The following is a 13,361-nucleotide window of genomic DNA, read 5'->3' on the forward strand; positions in this document are numbered from 1 at the left end:
AGTATATTTTGGATTATGATTGCAGTTTTAAGATCAGAGTTGGGTGGAGAGGAGTGTCAGGGATGCTTTATGACAGAAGGATAGCAGCAAGAGCGAAAGAGAAGGTTTACAAGATGGTAGTAACCTGCTATCATGTATTGTTTGGAGATGGTAACAACAACAAAAATAAGTGAAGATGGACAAGATTAGAGGGACAGCACTGGAGACAAAGTTAGAGGCACAAGGCTAAGATTTTTTGGACATTTACAGAGGAAGGATAGTGTTGAAGATGGATCTGGCAAAGAAGGTGACCACAGAAAAGATCTGTGAATGTAGTGACGGAGGAAATGCAGAGGGTTGGTGTGACAGGGGAGCTTGGAACACAGTGAGATAGTGGCAGATGTTCTGCTGTGCTGACGCCTAAAGGAAAGAAAAAAACGAACTTCTGTGCAGTTAACTACATTTATACTACATTTATTTCTACATTTAACTCCTAATTAATGCACAATCCATCTTTTAGGTCGTCTTTAATTCCATTTTTAGTTAAAATAAAACTTGCGTGCATACAACGTTTATTTAAAACAAAATGCTTATTTTTTGTTGGCGGTAGTATTTAATTATAGTATTATATATTGTTATTGTATTTGTATAATAATGTATTTTTTTTTATTTATGTTTAACCAAATATGGATAGTAAAACTAGTTGCCTTTCAGTCTACGACAAATCTCGCGTAGTCAGTCAAATGTGTGACGGAAGCCGCCAAGGGTCAATTTCAATCGGCGTGCTCATTTGAACAAGAGGAACCGCTACGAAGAAGAAGAGAAGAGCGGCCCAGTACTGATTATTCAACTTTCAAGTTAATATTGTACGTACACTCCTAATAGGGTTGCACTTTAACAACGAATTCTTAATACCTCGATCACTCCTACTCATCGGGTAAGGCGTTTTACAAAATCAAAGCAAGTTTCAGTTAAATAGCATTAGCCTTGCTAGCAGTATTAGCATTAGCAGAGTGAGTCGAACTCCGATGCCTGACGATTTAGCGGCTAGCGCCTACTTACAAAGCGTGTTCACCTACTTATTACCCAATACTGATTGACATCCTTATGTTTAACCGCTATGTTTAAAACGACCGCATGGCTGTTATTGTTCTGCAAAATAATTGCTCAGCTCGGCCCTTTCTTTGGATAGCTAACGGCAGAATTTTCTTGTTTTCATGCCGACCACATTGTGAGCCTCCAGCCGGGAACTGCCCTGTCGACCAGGCCCTAGCAAGAAGGGCAGGTTGGGTATTAGTGGGGTCAGCTGTCCATAGCGCAAACAATCTACAAGCTAATCGATAATGGATTTTATAATTGGAGAAAACTAGCCAGTAAAGCTAAATGTTGTAAAGGTAAACCACATGATTATGAGCCTGGAGCCGGACATGGCGATCGTTGCTTCGTTGCTAACTCATTTCCTGAGAACTTTTTTTCCCCTCTTCACTCTGACCAGCCACAGCTGAGTGAGTGTGACCTTCTACCTCACAAAACGGGCTAACCGCGCGGCTCGGGCCCACGTGTTACGGCATTGCGTTGAAATTCGAGCGAAAAAAAAAAATATCGAAGCGCAACGCGGTTCCGCAACTCAGACCGGAGGACCGGGTGGGGTGGGGGTGGGGGTGGGGATGGGGGTAGGATTAACTTGGAGCAGTTAAGCCGGGTCACAGAGATTTTAGCTGGTCTTGTTGTCTGATGTCCTCGTTTTTGTGCCGCATGCTGCAATTAGGGTTTTAGGTGTTTGACGGGGGGGGGTGACCAGTCCCGGTGCCGCCGGGTCGTTTCACCCTTTAACCCACTATGAAGGCGGCCAGAGAGCTCCCAACCGACACCTGCGCAGTTTTGTTTTAGAACTGATCTTTTCTCCTTCAGCTGTTTCGTGCATGCATGCATTAAGTAACTACAGTAAACCCTCAGTGGGTTCCAATAACTTTGCATGTCATTAAGCAGAGGTATCTTGTTTTAAGTAGTGATTGATTGGATAAAAGCCCAGCAGAAGACCATCTGATGAAATGTACAACGTGATTGGCATCCTGTGGTAGTTTCAGGTCCATTGCATTACTCCTGTGTGAAGATTTGTTCTTCTATGTACAGGCATCCTTCTTTTTTGCCTATATCAACTATATACGTGCATGTCGACTGGAAATGATGCATTAAAAAACATCTGACCTGTTGCTGATGGTGTTTGTATTCATACTGTCTGATCCAGAGACCTCACCTGCTTACGTGTTTCTTAATATTTTCCTTTGAATTTAAAGAGAAATGTGGATTAATTTGTGTGTGTGTGTGTGTGTGTCAGGATGGAGTGGCAGCCAGATGAGCAGGGACTTCAGCAGGTCCTACAGCTGCTCAAAGACTCCCAGTCACCTAACACAGTCACACAGAGAGCTGTCCAACAAGTATCCTACTTCAGTCTGTTCTGAGTGTGCATAATAAAACTGGTTAATGGTATTTAATTAAATTTTGATCCTTTATTGCTTTTAATGTAGTATAACAATGAAAGTGTTTGAGGATTTTGTAGGAGCTGCGAGAGCAAAGGCGAGGTAGCAACTGTGACATGACACCTCAGTCATCTTTAAGGACTAAGTGCATCTATACTGTCTACTTTTCTTCACTTACAGTATATTTTTGACCAAAAATACATGATGGAAGAAATGTCACATCACATCTGTGCGATTAACATAAATGAGTAATCTATAATAAGCCCTTTCAGTCTGAGCCAAGTAAAGCTCAGACTGAAAGGGTGATTTGAAAGTGAAATGATCCTTAACTGCCACTTCAGAAACTCGAACAACTCAACCAGTTCCCTGACTTTAACAACTATCTCATCTTTGTCCTTACACGACTCAAAACTGAAGGTGAGTAGTCTGGCACGTGCGTCTTATGTCCCTCAGATCATTGATCCATTATGGTGAGAATTTAGTGCTTCCTGTTGCACGTAATAGCTGGATGCACTGAATGTTACTTATTGTGTTGGAGCCTCATTCCCAGCAGAGGCCTTGCATACATGTTTATACAGTGTGAGGGGGGCAAAAAAATGAATTGTGCCACTTGTACTCTTCTCACAGACTGACAGCAGTGACGCATCAATTGCTTAATCAACGTAGCACTTAAACATATACCAATAAATGTAACAGGACAAGTATATAGAACCGTGAACCGTGCTGTCACCATTGCTTTGGATACATGTCTTAGTTTAGGGATATAGATTTGTTATATTTGGTAAAAATTTAGGAATTTGTTCATGCCTCTACCAGAGCAGCCCTGAACTCTTCAAAGTTCAAATGAATCCTTATCGATTTTACATCGGGCTTTGCAGCAGCTCTGCATTCATCCCTTTTCCTTTAGAGTAAGTCTGCTCTCTTTGAGCGGACTTTCTTCTGATTGGCTGTCCCTCACAATCAGAAGGTCTGAAGAATAATAATAATAATAATAATAGGTGAGTGGTGCTTCTGTGTTCAGAGTGTGTATAAATAATATTGTTCCTGGCATGAGCGAGTGCCAAGAGTAGGAAAAACCTCTGAGATCTGAGTGCTTGGAGCAGCCTGAAGCCTGTCTTTTGGCCCACAGGGAATACCTTTAGATTGGCTGATCTAATGATTTGAAACTTGGAGCTAGTTTGAATATGAATATCCACCTTTGCAAGAGTTTATATATGAAATAGACTGAGAAAAACTGTTGCGTCCACTTTGACTAAGAGTGATTGCTCTGAATTCCACAATGAAGGGCACACAGATTTTAAAGTAAGATGAAGAGTTGGATTACACGTCCTCAGGATTGAGTAGTGGAAAACGTTGTGCACTTTGATGTAGTGATCAGACTCCAAATACACGCTGATGGCTTGGCATCTTGGTCTCTAACTGCCCTCTCTTCTTCTCAGATGAGCCGACTCGCTCTCTGAGTGGTCTGATACTGAAGAACAATGTCAAAGCCCACTACCAGAACTTCCCATCAGCCGTTGCTGACTTCATCAAGCAGGAATGCCTCAACAACATCGGCGATCCCTCGCCGCTCATCCGTGCCACCATTGGTGAGTGTATTGGTTGTGTTGGTTTTATAACTTTATATACCATCTATTTACACACAGAGTAACCAGTTTAATTCCTGTGTGTCCTTATGTTACTCTCTGGAAATGATGCATAAAATCCATCTGAGTGTCTGTGAAGGTGTTTGTATTCATACTGTCTGATCCAGAGCTTCTGCATAGGCCAAAGGTTGCGGTCTTTGTCAGTGGTGAACAACTGACCTGAACTGCGTTTTCTCCTGTAGGCATCCTGATCACAACTATTGCCTCCAAAGGAGAGCTGCAAACATGGCCCGAGCTGCTGCCTCAGCTCTGCAACTTGCTCAACTCAGAGGACTACAACACGTGCGAGGTCTGCACTTCCTGTTTGGCATTTGACTCATTTAGATAGTTGCTCTGGTTTAAGTATCTGACAATTGAATGAGGCGCGTATTCTTGAAGTAGACATAAGTTTGAATTCATCCCACACAGACAGCCACAACAAGGCTAACTGGAAAGTCATAGTTTGCAAATGATTCCTGAGAAGAACCAGATATAGCTCTGCATGGACTTTGAAATGGAGCAGTAGATGTCGTAATAGTAGTAGTAATAATAATAAAACAGATGAAAATCAGGCAGGATTAGTTGTAATATCTGTGTTGGAGCAGCTAATATCTCCAGTCGTTCCTTTTATGATGACGATTTCATAGTCGCACATGTGCTTGACATGAAAAAGATGTTCTCAGCTGATAGGCAGAGTCTTTGCAGTGCATTCAGAACTTGTTTGCTCCGGTCTTGTTGTCTGATGCGGTCTTCGTTTTCTCCTCTGTGTCCCTGTACGTTTGCGTTTGATTTGACAGCTTCTCTGTGTATGTCCGTGTCTCAGGGCTCATTTGGCGCACTGCAGAAGATCTGCGAGGATTCATCGGAGCTGCTGGACAGCGACGCTCTGAACAGACCCCTCAACATAATGATACCCAAATTTCTTCAGTTCTTCAAGCATTGCAGCCCCAAGATTAGGTACAAGAAAGAGAGAATCTGGGTGTGATTTATGCTAACATTTGCCTGACTGTATATGGTTAGTTAAGAGTCGTGTTGATTGGTTTCAGTGGCAAGTTTTCTTCCTCATTACAATATTTATACTACGGTAGGAACCATTGTGAGCATGTAAGCGAGTTTTAATGTGCTTATCTGATCAGATCTTTTCATAACTCCTTTATTTATTAGCAGATTTATTGTTTTACGTTATGTAGACCTATAGCCTTCCGGTGTTTTCTGTTTAAATGAAAGGCACATGTAAGTTATACAAGGTTCTTATCTGAGGCATTTTCATTTGAACCAGTTTCTTCATCACTACAATGTCTGATCATTGCTGTTGTTGCTCTGCAGATCCCATGCCATAGCCTGCGTGAACCAGTTCATCATCGGCCGAGCCCAAGCCCTGATGGACAACATTGACACTTTCATAGAGGTGAGCTTGTGTGTGCTTCGGTATCAGGCTGCTGTGTTAGTTTTGTGCCTACTTCACACTCCTTTCTTTTTGCTCCTCTTCTCCTTTGTTAGAGCCTGTTTGCGCTGGCAGCAGATGAGGACTCTGAGGTCAGGAAGAATGTATGCCGAGCCCTGGTAATGCTACTGGAGGTCCGCATCGACCGCCTCATCCCCCACATGCACAGCATCATCCAGGTGAGTGTTAGGACAACCAGATAACCAGCTGTGGAGCACACAGTGGAAGTAAAAGGACACGTACGCCACATTTTCGTGTAAATACGTGGAACTTGGAGCCCATCTGGATGTGATGAGAAACCCAGCTCATTGAAGCACGATGATACCTCAAGTTCCTAATGTTTCTGATCCAGATTTCTCTCAAGTTTCTTCTTAGGCTGGTTTTTGTTTTTTTCCTCCCTTCCCACTCACCTGATCACACATTCCCATTCTCAAACATCTGCTTTTCAGTACATGCTGCAGCGAACCCAGGACCCTGACGAGAACGTGGCTCTGGAGGCCTGCGAGTTTTGGCTGACTCTAGCAGAGCAACCCATCTGTAAAGAGGTGCTCTCCGGACACCTAGTGCAGTGAGTAGCTTGTTAAATATTGTTAGTATGTGCCTATTATTAGTGTGAATTTCCATCTGTGTTTTTTTTAATCAAGGATATCCTCTTTTGTCTCACTTGTTTAATATAGACTGATCCCTATCTTAGTAAATGGGATGAAGTATTCTGAGATAGACATCATACTACTGAAGGTGAGTGCCATCGTAGGTATTTGAATGCTTGGGATACCCAGCTGTACTTCTTTGCCATCAATCTGCTTTTTGACCGTTCCCCCAGGGTGACGTGGAGGAGGACGAGGCGGTACCAGACAGCGAGCAGGACATCAAACCCCGTTTCCACAAGTCGCGCACGGTCACTTTGCAGCATGAAGGAGGCGAGGGGGAGGAGGGGGAGGACATCGAGGAAGACGACGACGACGATGACGACACGCTGTCTGACTGGAATCTGCGTAAGTGGTGGAGAAACACATTATTTGCCAGAATGTGAGTGTAGTGACTTGACTGGTTGTACTTTGGTTTCCATTTATGTTGTATATCAGGTATTAATATGCCAACTGGCCCCTTCCCAAATGTAGCACAGATCTATTACCTTTTAAGCTGTGAGTGGACATGTGGATGTCATTCAGGAAGTACATGCAGTGAGTTTTTAGAAAACTTAAACCTGCTGTAGTTTCAGGTGATATAAGAGAAATGGCTTTTCTTTCTCACGTAGGGAAATGTTCTGCAGCAGCACTGGACGTGCTGGCCAACGTGTTCCGTGACGAGTTGCTACCCCACCTCCTGCCACTCCTGAAAGGCCTGCTCTTTCACCTTGACTGGGTGATCAAGGAGTCTGGTATCCTGGTGTTGGGGGCCATAGCTGAGGGTAAGATGAAAGGACACACATTTTTCATGCAATCTACAGATTTTCTGGTTAGTGGTCAGAGCTGCAAAAACCCGAGCTACACCTTCCTGAAATGTTCCCAGTTTATGCATAGACAGTTATCTGTCCCTAGTTGAGATCTAGTAATGAGGTTTAACCTTATTATATGCAGTGTGCAAAAAGCCTGTCTGCATGTTCATGCAGACATTCACTTGGTGTTCTGAAGGACACATTATAGATTTCTAATGTCATGCCTCATTAGCACAGGGTTGGTATCACCAGGACACCTGATTTGATTAAGAAATCACCCCCACAGTGCCGTCTATGCTTTATTCAAAGTTACTGGCATTATCTGCGGATGTGGTGAATCCTGATTGGAAAAGTAATTTGTGTCAAACTGTTCTTTCTGAAATTGCTAAAGCAGTCTTGATATTTCTCAATTGGGAAAGAGGCAGAAACATAGAGAGGGGACTTCTCAAATCTTTTGGATGCAGAACTGGGATTTGGTACTTTCCCATTTCAACTGATACCTAGAATTCCCTCAACGGTGCCTAATTAGGTCGCCAACCTTATGCAGAACCACATCTGTCAAAAGTAATCTGTATAAAGTGATGTCTGTGTTGGAATGTCTGAGTTATAATAACCAATCACGTTTTGTCGGGCTTTGCATGCAGGTAAATGGTCTGTTTCATGAGCAAAAGAGGGAATGCAAATGCAATCTTACAAACTGTTCAGCCTAATTTTTTTAAATTTGCATGAATAAAGAGTGATTTGCAGATGGATTAATGACTGCCCAGATTGGCAAGAGAGTCAGAATGAACCTGTCACAGAAAGAAGTGTTGTTTAGTTTCACAGAGTTTGTAGGAATGAGCTCCTGAAGCGTTCTTTATTGCAGCAAGGTTGAATAAGTATGAGTTAGGCTCTGCTCCTCAGTAGTGTGGAGTGCAGTGGGCGCGATGGATTAAGCTTGCGATTGAGGTTTCTGTTTACAACAAGTGACGTAGTAGATTTGTACTAAAACAGAACTGAGTTGCTTCTGTTCCATGTATGCAGTGAGATCTGAAGTCTGAGTGTTGGTTAAGAGGCATAAAGCAGAGAAACCTACATTTGTATCGTCTCCTCTGAAGCAAATCAGCTGTGCAGTCTTCTCGTGATATAACGCCCTAAATTGATGCACATCGCAAGTACACATTGGTGTGAGACAGAATTTCACAGGGAAGAGCTGCATTATGCCACATACTGCCGGCGAATGATTATTAGGATCAGTAGATTTGCTCTGCTGACTGCAGAAGGTCTGGTGTCGTTCTCACTCGTGCTTTCACTCTGTGCTTAGGCTGCATGCAGGGCATGGTGCCCTACCTGCCGGAGCTCATCCCTCACCTCATCCAGTGTCTGTGTGACAAAAAGGCCCTGGTCCGCTCCATTGCCTGCTGGACCTTGAGTCGCTATGCACACTGGGTGGTTTCCCAGCCCCCCGACTCGTATCTCAAACCGCTCATGACGGAGCTCCTGAAACGCATCCTGGACAGCAACAAGAAGGTGCAGGAAGCCGCCTGCAGGTGAGCCACGCTGCAATCTTTGTTCCCTTCTAACGTGGACGTGATGAAAATCCCAGCTCATTGACTTACAATGATACACTTTGTTCCCATATTGTACTCTGATCCACATCCTGCTTGTGGTATTCCTGGACCACAAGACTGTGTGTGTAGATTCAGCATTGACCTTCATCATCTTGTTTTTTCTCAGTGCATTTGCAACCTTGGAGGAAGAGGCATGCACAGAGCTGGTGCCATATCTGAGTTACATTCTGGACACTCTGGTCTTTGCTTTCGGGAAGTACCAGCACAAGAATCTGCTCATCCTGTATGATGCCATAGGAACTCTGGCAGATTCAGTGGGTCACCATCTCAATCAGCCTGTGAGTTTGAGATTTGGATCTTGTATATTTGTCTTGAATTTACTCAAGTCAATCGGGTTGCTTAGCTTTGGGAGGAGACTAATAACAGGGAATCATTGATTTGTTGCAGAAAGCCTGAGCTGTTACCACTGTGTTGCTTTTTCAGGAGTACATTCAGAAGCTGATGCCCCCTCTTATTGCAAAGTGGAACGAGCTGAAGGACGAAGACAAGGATCTCTTCCCTCTGCTGGAGGTGAGTAAATTTAGCGCTGCTTAGAAACAGGGTTTTTCCTGTTTTCTGTTTGACATGTCCAAGTATGTCGAAGAAAAAATGCTTTACGTCATTTAGAGGAAGGAGAAGAAAACCCAAACAAAACTGTGCTGTCCGGATGTCTTTCAGTGTCTGTCGTCAGTAGCCACCGCCCTGCAAAGTGGGTTTCTGCCCTACTGCGAGCCCGTCTATCAGCGCTGTGTCACATTAGTCCAGAAGACACTTGCTCAGGCTATGGTGAGAGAGCAAGCATGAATAGAATAAATGTGGTGGAGTCTGTTTAAATCTTGAACTGGTGCTTAAAAATTCACATTTTTTCTTTCTGTCTACATAGATGTACAACCAGCATCCAGACCAGTATGAAGCTCCTGACAAGGATTTCATGATTGTGGCCTTGGATCTGCTGAGCGGCCTGGCTGAAGGTCTGGGAGGACACGTGGAACAGCTTGTGGCTCGCTCTAACATCATGACCCTGCTTTTCCAGTGCATGCAGGTGTGATGGAAGTTCTCTTTATTTTTCTACATGCAAAAACTAGTTTTTCTGTTTTTTTGTTTTTTTTGGGGTTTGTTTTTTTCTCCCTCTGAGTTTTCTGTGATCCCTGTGTAACACCAAGTTATGTGGTTCTGCTGCAGGATACCATGCCCGAGGTGAGGCAGAGCTCCTTTGCTCTCCTGGGCGATCTAACAAAGGCATGCTTCCTCCACGTGAAGCCCTGTATTGGTGAGCGTGCGTTATCAGAGCAACTTTGTCACATTTTGACTGATTTACTAGCTGCCCTCTCATTTTATTACCAGGGAACACCCAGATTTAGTGATTGTTGTAGCCACTCATGAGCTCATGTCTTTAATGATGAGCTGTAAAAAATAGGAGGCTGAAATGAATATCCAGCTGTGTGTTTGTGAATCATTGTTGTAACTGGTGTCCATTTCTCTTCTCCAGCTGAGTTCATGCCCATCCTTGGGCTCAACCTGAACCCAGAGTTTATCTCCGTGTGTAACAACGCCACCTGGGCCATAGGGGAGATCTCCATGCAAATGGGTAAGTAACAGATCTTATTGTGGATGGTTTTCCTGTCGTCCCCCCCCCCCCCCAGTATCTGGATATGATGAAACACCCAGCTCATTGACACAAAGTGATACATTTTGTTCCCATAATGTTTTCTGATCCAGATCATTCACAGTACATGTTGCATGCAGGCCTGTGCAGTCTGAGCTCGTACGTTCAGGAATTGTAAACTCTGCCTCAGTGTGGGCGACATATTTTGGCTGAGACAAACTTGAATCAAAGACGTGTTCAGAACCTGATTCTCAAAATGGATTTTTACTATTCACAAATCTTATTTAATAGTTTAGTAAGAAACTAGTTTTTCTATTGAATTTAAGTAAGAGACAACACCAAGGCTTGTTTAGGTTTTAAGGGCTTGGTAACTGCAAATGGTTTTATTGCTGATAAGTGTTCAGACACTCCCTTTTCTTTCTTTTTTTTTTTTTTTTAAGGACCTGAAAGCTCTTCTCAGTAACTTATGACCAATGAAGCCCGGAAGAAAGTTAAATCAGTGTTGGGTATTTTTGACATTTCAGCTTTAGGTTTTTCACGTGTTCCTTTTTATTCGATTGAAGCAGGTCCGATTCTGTCTTGTGCCTGATTGGCAATGAATTCCTGGCTTTAACACACTTAGAGACGTTACCATGTTGTATCCACACTGCAGGATGCTCACTGCCTCCTTCTCTTCTTTGTGGCTCTCCAGGTGCAGAAATGCAGCCGTATGTGGGTATGGTGCTGCCACACCTGGTGGAGATCATCAATAGACCCAACACTCCCAAGACTCTGTTGGAAAACACAGGTAAACAATCAGCTACATAATGATGATAAGTGTGTCTCTTAAATTTGATTCTGATATTGAAGACTTCTTTTATGTCTCTCTATGCAGCCATTACGATCGGCAGGCTGGGTTTCGTGTGTCCTCAGGAAGTGGCGCCACAGCTGCAGCATTTCATTAGGCCATGGTGAGTCCCAGTATGGATATTACCATATATGATTGATTTTTTTTTTTCACGTTCTACTTTCACAGCATGAGTAAAAACTCTTTAACTTGTTAGTTTAAAAAGTTGAAAAACTAAAAATAGTTGAAAATAGTTGAAAAATTGCTCAAAGTGGAGCTGCTGTAAAACAAACAAAAAAACCCCAAGTTGAACTCATTCTTCTGTCGCCACATTGCTCCTGTTCACAGGTGCACGTCGTTGAGGAATATAAGAGATAATGAGGAGAAGGACTCGGCTTTCCGGGGAATCTGTGTGATGATCGGCGTGAACCCTGCAGGAGTGGTGCAGGTAAGGTGATATTGCTTTAAAGGGGTTAGAGAAGTAGGGGAGGTCTACTTTGGCAAGTGCTGAGTTAACAAGTCTTCTGTGTTCAGGACTTTATTTTCTTCTGTGATGCTGTGGCCTCATGGGTGAACCCGAAGGACGACCTAAGGGACATGTTTTATAAGGTAAATACTTCATCAAAAATCATATTTCTGTGACAGTCTGCAGGATGGACCAGCGTTTGTGATTAAAACGTTCCCTCTTGTGTAGTTTTGGGTCACCGACCTATGATGATCATTAATCAGACATCGGAAATCTGACGGCATGGTGCAGATGGCTTTGAAGTCTGAGAAGTGTGGTACATCACTAAGTCAAGCTGATCAGTCAATAATGAGTACTATAATATAATAATAATCAATACTAATCAATTCTGGGTAGCCTTAGAAATCCCTCTTGCTAAAGCTTAAAACATTAGGCCTCTACTTTGAGCAATCCAGATCGTGGAGGGGTCTTTAAATTAGTTTTAGGTGCTCGGCCCAAGATGCAGCTGCAGTTGCAAGGTCATAGCTAGATGTACAAAAACTGTATATTGAAAATGGATGATGCCACTTTAAGGTTACACATTAATTTGTGGGTTGCCATTATGAAACGTTGCCTTTAATTTTGATTGTCGTCGTGTGGTTGTTATGCTGTCATGACTTTATTTGGACGGTAAGGAGGAGCTAAAGAGCTAGTGCTAACTAGCTGGTTTATTTGTGATATAAATGTCAAAGCTATTTTGGCTTAAAAAACTGAACAGCTATCTCTTTAGTGTCTTTACAGTCAGAACAAGTGTGTTGTGTATTGAATAACACATGAAGCCAGCAACTGAGACCATAAACTGATGTTGCAGTGAACAGACACCCCTCCATATATTATGGTGACTTTTAACATTTTCCAGTCTGTTTGAATATGTCAGCAACACGTAATGATTTATCAAGTTATCTCGCTTCAGTTGCTGCAAACTGAGATTGTCAAGCACAGCAACCCAGTGAGAAAATCTACCATTAATGTTGCCATAAGACAGTCTGCTATCAGCCTGCGAAAGACTTCGCCCACAAAGTCTGACCTTCAGATTTGAACGCCTGCTGCAGAATTTATTAAGTCTCATTTGTTTTTCCAAGATCCTGCATGGCTTCAAGGACCAGGTCGGAGAGGAGAACTGGCAGCAGTTCTCTGAGCAGTTCCCTCCTCTGTTGAAGGAGCGCCTGTCAGCCTGCTACGGCGTCTAACCCGGCCACCCCTTTGGTCCACGCAGGACACTGACCTGTTAGGTATGTTCACCAAATGATGTCACCCAAATGAAATACCCCTCAGCCCTCCTCTGGAAGTGATGAAACACCCAGCTCATTGATAAACAATGATACATTTTGTTCCCAAATCATTTTTTCTGATCCAGAATCGCACTTTAACCGCTTCATTATCAGCTCTGCATGCATCTGTTCACACGATGTGGTTTAAAAGTGTCTCCTCTGTTCTTGTGTTTGCTTGTCCCCCAGGTTAATGAAGGGGAGGGTAACAGGGGAACTCATTGCACTGCCCAGAACGTGGGGAGAAACTAGAGCTGGAGGGACGTGACTGGCCTTGACCCTCCACTCTGCGGATAGCCTCCATTTCCCCTCCCCCGTTGCCCTGTTTGTCTCTCTGAGGGAGGGTGGGAGGAGGGTGGTGGGTGTGGGGAGGGTAAACTGGGGATATACACATACCTCTCGGATAAAACGCCTCACTAAATCCAAAATGCTCAAAAGTGACTTTTCGCCAACAGCACCGCAGGGATTCTAGGTAGGTGAGGGCAAAACGGAGGCCAAGTTCGACCTCCCCCCCTCCTCGATATTTTTTTTCCTCTTTTTTTTTTTTTTTTTTTTTAAATTAGTCTGACATAGATGACGGCTGGGAGGGGAGGGGGGGTGG

The 13,361-nt window shown here is 43.4% G+C and overlaps 1 protein-coding gene and 1 non-coding gene across 2 annotated transcripts; both read left to right on the top strand.

Moving 5' to 3' along the window:
• The first annotated feature begins 723 nt into the window (after positions 1-723).
• On the top strand, positions 724-13,276 carry LOC113020910 (transportin-2-like). Its single transcript, XM_026165228.1, has 25 exons — positions 724-845; positions 2,318-2,417; positions 2,801-2,876; positions 3,899-4,048; positions 4,288-4,394; positions 4,908-5,041; positions 5,411-5,492; positions 5,585-5,707; positions 5,978-6,096; positions 6,206-6,266; positions 6,352-6,523; positions 6,787-6,939; positions 8,270-8,495; positions 8,683-8,854; positions 9,000-9,086; positions 9,234-9,341; positions 9,439-9,597; positions 9,738-9,825; positions 10,045-10,143; positions 10,853-10,948; positions 11,036-11,111; positions 11,336-11,435; positions 11,522-11,596; positions 12,575-12,724; positions 12,950-13,276. Exons 2-24 carry the CDS (start codon positions 2,319-2,321, stop codon positions 12,680-12,682), a joined length of 2,670 nt encoding a protein of 889 aa, XP_026021013.1. The 5' UTR covers positions 724-845; position 2,318; the 3' UTR covers positions 12,683-12,724; positions 12,950-13,276.
• LOC113021585 (small nucleolar RNA SNORD41) lies at positions 2,158-2,227 on the top strand. Its single transcript, XR_003272318.1, has one exon. It is a non-coding gene; the product is annotated as a small nucleolar RNA SNORD41 (small nucleolar RNA).
• Positions 13,277-13,361: the final 85 nt, after the last annotated feature.

This window comes from Astatotilapia calliptera, chromosome 4, assembly GCF_900246225.1.
Source record: "Astatotilapia calliptera chromosome 4, fAstCal1.2, whole genome shotgun sequence".
NCBI lineage: Eukaryota > Metazoa > Chordata > Actinopteri > Cichliformes > Cichlidae > Astatotilapia > Astatotilapia calliptera.